General features: G+C 27.9%; 1 protein-coding gene across 2 annotated transcripts in view; it reads left to right on the top strand.

Annotated features, from left to right (window-relative positions):
* The window catches only part of LOC106881155 (uncharacterized), a 23,827-nt gene extending 18,164 nt beyond the window's left edge, over positions 1-5,663 (top strand). The window contains exons 4-5 of one of the 2 annotated variants that reach the window (XM_014931440.2): positions 3,936-4,067; positions 4,717-5,663. In XM_014931440.2, coding sequence (XP_014786926.1) covers positions 3,936-4,067; positions 4,717-4,961 — 377 coding nt within the window. In that variant the 3' untranslated portion in view covers positions 4,962-5,663. Of the gene's footprint in view, positions 1-3,935; positions 4,068-4,716 lie in introns of those variants that run through there. The other variant, XR_001410820.2, reaches the window with a different exon arrangement.
* Positions 5,664-5,787: the final 124 nt, after the last annotated feature.

The following is a 5,787-nucleotide window of genomic DNA, read 5'->3' as shown; positions in this document are numbered from 1 at the left end:
TATATATATATATATATATATATATATATATATATATATATATATAACACATAAAGTAACAAACTGAGGAAAAGAAATCCTTCAAAGCGCTGTGTTAAACTTCTAATTCATTGGTACAACAGTTGGATACAATATAAATATTGGTATGATTGAATTATAAAAATAAATTAAATATAGAGATATTCTATTGACGATCCAATAATTTATTCAAATTACAATATTGCATTAAATACTATGAATTTTATATAACATAAATAATTATAAAAATCATAAAAGGCTAACAAATTGTTTTGGCTTATATATATTTTTTCTGACATAGATAATCACAGTTCCATTATATATGAAGTCACTTCAGGGTCTTAGCTTTAGAAAAAGACGAAATTCCATGTGGAAGGATGGCTGTATTGTCAAGTACTTTCAACCTATCTAAGCCTTTTGTACATGTTTTTTGATGTTTACGTGTAGTATTATATGCAAATAATATGCTAGTATGGAGTTTACTTGAGCTTTGCAGAGGATTATAGTTTATGTGTTGTTCATGGTTAGATAGGTTGAAAGTACCATGGCAATCCAGCCGTCCTTTCACATAGAATTTCATCTTTTTCTAAAGCCAAGACCCTGAAGTGACTTTATATATAATGGAACTCTGATTATGTATATCAGAAAAAAAATACATAAGTCAAAACAATTTATTGGCCTTTTATGGTTTTTATAATTATTTATGTCATATTATGTTCATAGTAGTTAATGTAACATTGTAATATAAATGAATTATTGGATTGTGAATAGAATATCTCTATATTTAATTTATCTATATATATATATATATTTTATTTGTTTTAGTCATATGACTGTAGCCATATGTATGTGTGTGTGTGTGTGTATATATATATATATATATATATATATATATATATATATATATATATATATATATATATATATATATATATATGTGTGTGTGTGTGCTTATATATATATATTTATATATATGTACACACACATATTTGTATAAGTGTGAACTGGTGCTTCTGATATATATGTATAGGTACTCATGACATAAGTAACTGTCATGATTAATCAATATCTGTTTTTAACATGTTTTCTTTAATATTTCCAATGAGCCCTGAATTGTTATTTAATGTCAAATTTTGCACATCTCTATAGCATTTGTTATTTTTTTGCTATTTGCTTAAATTAGCAATACATTTTTCTCTATTTTACTTCTGTAATTAAAATTTGTTTAACAAAATGTGACTATTTATACTTATAATTGCATTTACAAATGTATATGAATTTTCATTGTTATACATTAGGAAGGTGCCGAGCTGGCACAATTGTTAGCATGCCAGCCAAAATGCTGGTAAGCATTTTGCCTCTCTTTATGTTCTGAGTTCAAACTTCACCAAGGTCAACTTTGCCTTTCATCCTTTTGGGGTCGATGTAATCGACTTACCTCCTACCCTAAAATTGCTGGCCTTGTGCCATAATTTGAAACTATTATTGTGCATTACATTTGAAAAAATACATTTTTTAAATATTGTTTTTTTTTAGTAAAAGAAATACATTAAACATAAATTCATTGCTTCTAATAATGCCTACATTTCTGTTGAATTGTATTCTGAGATGATTGTAAAACAATTTCTTTAAAATGATTCCAATAATATATAGAAACAGTTACAATATTAAATTCAGTATTCATAAATTCAAATTAACATTTAAAAATTAAATTTCAACTGAAAAATCTGAAAATTTTGGCTTATTAAACTAAATTGTTAGAAGAAAACTTTTTGTTTTTCTACAACAGTAAGTTTCGTTAACAAATATCTTCTATAAAATGTTCCCTGAATTTTACACAAATCTGGTGTGTGTGTGTTTTTTTTTTTTTGTTTTTTGTCATTTGATATAGAAGTAAAAATCAAAAATTAAAAAGCATTTGCATCTTCAGTTAAATTTTCATATAAATTACTTTGACAAAAATGAATTGACATGTTTTATATTGATATTTATGTATTTCTGTTTGTTTGATTTCAAGTTAATCAGTTTAGATATCTTTTATAAATAGGTGTTTAGCTTTTATAAAAGGACATTTCCTGTCTGCTCTGCTTGAAAAAAAAATTGATAAAGTAAAACTATTGAAATGTTTGGAATTATATTCAATCTATCAAATGTGTTTTGTGTTAGCCTGTTTTAAACTGCATGTTTCATCATGTTGTTTGTATTAAGAGCAATGTGGCTTCTGTGCATTTTGTTTTATAAGTTCTGGAATTTTGGTGGTAACTATACTGAGACAAGCAAGTTGAATTTGATGAATGCTAAGAAGCTGCAATGCTTCAAAATATGTTTCAAGAGGATTTGCATCCAAGTTTTTTTTTTATATTTCCATCCTCAGTAAAGGATAATTTGTCCTTTACTGAGCTGACTTAAGGATCAAAAGTAACTATCCCATCCTTTTATATATTGTTCAATGTATCCTTTTTAAGATGGTAACGTATGATTTGTGGGAGATTTACCTGCAATTTTTAGCAAGTGAAGCAACACTTCTAAGAGGTTCCCGTTGCATCCCAGTTAAATTTAAGGCTGGCAATTTTGCACCTGTTGTGGTTTGTGGGTGAGGGTCAGAAGTGAGAAGGCTTTCAGACATGTGTTGCCTTAAACCAATGGTGGAACTATGACTGCTCAGGAACTGGGCCTTACTGTAAGAGAAGTGAGCAACAAAGATGTGGAAAGAATAAATTCCAGCAATGAATTAAGTATTGCATGACTACATGAATTTTTTATTTCTACATTGCTTAGTTATCATTGTGTAGATGGTTTATCTGATAGCTCCCACCATGTTAGAGCTTGAGAACTTAAATATGAAATATCTTTATTGATGTGTTGTTTATTGGATGCATATAAAGTGTTATAATCCAACTTATTTCTGTGTAAAATGTCAATGGCATTGTCATAGTGAATGTAATAGTGAAAATGTTTTCTTTGTGTCTGTGTGTATGATGAATGTGACTGTTGAATATAATATTTGGTTCCAAATATAACCAAATAGTTACCTTTTTAAGAAATGATATAACATCAAACTAAATGCTTTACAGTATAAAATTGTTTTGTAGTTTCTGAATTCAAATACTACAAGGTAGACATTGTTTACTTACCATCCATTGAATGTACTTTATATTTCTCCTATAAAGTTATGGCTTTATACTAAAGTATGAAATCAGTTAGAAACAATAGTAACTTTATCACTGCTTAATGACATACAGCTAAAAGTTTGAAAATATTTTTATTTTATTATATTTTTTATTTTCTTAAAATAATTTTAGTATACCTTGCATTTAACTGCAATAAATTTAAAACAACTGTTTATCATATTCTTAAATATTTAAGGATTTGAAATGTTTATTTTCTATATTGATATTGTATGTGCATATAATGGTTACAACATAACAACAACAATCTGTTTATTTTATCTTATTTGTATTTATCTAATAACATTTTCAGATTATTATAATCAACAACTTTACAATTTCCTCAATTCCTTATGTGTGTGAAGAAAATATATTACTTGAATATTTTGCTTTCAATGTGGTCTTTATAATTATATATTTTTCTTGAATTTTATGTATATATCAAATAAAGTGTCCAGATATAATGAACCAAAATTTATCGCTCTTATTAGGTTCACACTCTATTGATCTCTTATGAGAAATCAATAGAGTGATCAACAAAAATTATTACATCCTTTTATATTCTGAGTTCAAATCTAGTTTCTGGAGGTGATAAAATAAATAGCTGTTAATCTGATCAACTATACCCTTCCCTATAATGTATGGTCTTGTCTTTATGTTAGACATTAACATCATCTTGCCTATATTTTCCAGAATCTACATTACACAGTTATTGATTATATATTTTTTTTCTTTTAAACCCCTATTCAGGATCATTGTCTTTTCAACTGGTCATTCTCAGCTTGTTCTTATGGCAACCAGTGAACAGTTCTCTTTTACCGTATATCCTCATTTTTGGATTTTGGGGATTATCAGATGGATTCTATGCTTCTCAGTTGTGTTGTAAGTAAACCTCTTGAGATTTGTTTGTCCATTTCATTGTTTATTTTTTTTATCTTTCATGAAGGGTGTTAAACTATTATAATGTTTTAAGTACTAAAGAACATTTATTGACTCCTTATCGTTTGTTGGTGTCTATCAGCATTAATGCCTGCAATTTCAGTTGTTTGCAAAGGGCTTTGGTCAGCATTGTTCACAACCATTGTAGCCTTGATTTTCAAAGAATATTATTCAAATTTTGTTGAATGATTTCTTTGGTGTTATTTTTGGACATGGCTCTACTGTTGCTATTGAGCTATTGACTTTCAATCATAATTTTGTTGACATAAGAAACTTCATTTAAGTTTGGATTTTTGTTTTCCAAACCATATTTTGCCACTGTATTTCCCTTATTTGGTGTTAAGCTTCCTTTTCAAAGACTGCAAGTTTGTATAGATATTGTTTCTATACTGTCATACTCAGCCATATACATTCAAATTTCCATATATATGCTGAGTTATTGTATCTCAAATTTTATGAACCTCCCCTTATATTAGGCTGTGAATTTATTGTCCCTTTAGGTAACATTTAATACAAAAACTTGTAAGTATTTGTTCTTATTTTTCATCTTGTCTGTTGTCTATAAAATATAAAACTTTCTTTTTTCTTCTAGCTCTTACTGGTATGGTGTTCTCTGAAAAATCCGAAGAAGCATTTTCAGCATTCCGTATGATGCAAGGTGTTGGGTTGACTTTAGCTTATGCTTATGCATCAAGCTTATCTCTCGACATTAAGTTATATATCCTAAGTGGTACTGGAATAATTGCCTGGATTATGTATATGTTGATGGAACATTACTTGCGAAAGAGTGAACATGATAAATCTATTGGAAAAAATAACAATATGCTCAATGCTTAAAATATTGATTTACCAGTATTTTAGTACTGTGTAGCTTGTCAATACTATCTACATATCCATATATATATATATATATATATATATATATATATATATATATATATATATATATATGTATGTATGTATATATATGTATGTATATGTATGTATATATATATATATATATATATATATATGTATTCGTTCATTCATTTTAACATCTATTTTCCATCAAATTGGACAGATTTATTTGAGGCAGGATTTTATGGCCAGATGCACTTTCTGTTGCCAACACTTACCTGTTTTTCAGGTAGGCGAGATCTTTATTCCACATGTCTTTAAAACTGCAGAATGACTGGTCTAGCGGTGACGAGCATGGAATATATAAACACTGATGTATATTCACATGCACATGCGCATATACACTCACACACACACATGCATATGCCAGGCCCCACCCCTGTAATTTCTGTCTGCCAGCTTGCCCGACATGGCAATTTGATAGATGGAATCTGTAGAAACCCTACAAATACACACACATATAATGTCCTTTATCAAAAAATTTGATTATTAAATTTGCTATAATCATATTGATTATACTGTAATATATGATATATATTTATGTGTTTGTCAGACAGTCTAATAAACTGTCAAACAAATACAGTTATCACTTACGTCTATTCATGACACATTTTTATTTGAATAAAATAATTTTTTATATTCCCTATTTGTGAAACTTGTTTTTATTTACTCTTGAATTTTGAAATTTGTTTCATGATGTACAGTAGTTCCTTCTTTAATACAATGAGTAATTATTTGGTTGTTTGAGGTGTTTGATACATATATA

This window comes from Octopus bimaculoides, chromosome 1 (assembly GCF_001194135.2).
Source record: "Octopus bimaculoides isolate UCB-OBI-ISO-001 chromosome 1, ASM119413v2, whole genome shotgun sequence".
In the NCBI taxonomy this organism is placed as follows: domain Eukaryota; kingdom Metazoa; phylum Mollusca; class Cephalopoda; order Octopoda; family Octopodidae; genus Octopus; species Octopus bimaculoides.
Note: the sequence above shows the minus strand (reverse complement) of the source record. Positions and strands in the feature narration are given on the sequence as shown.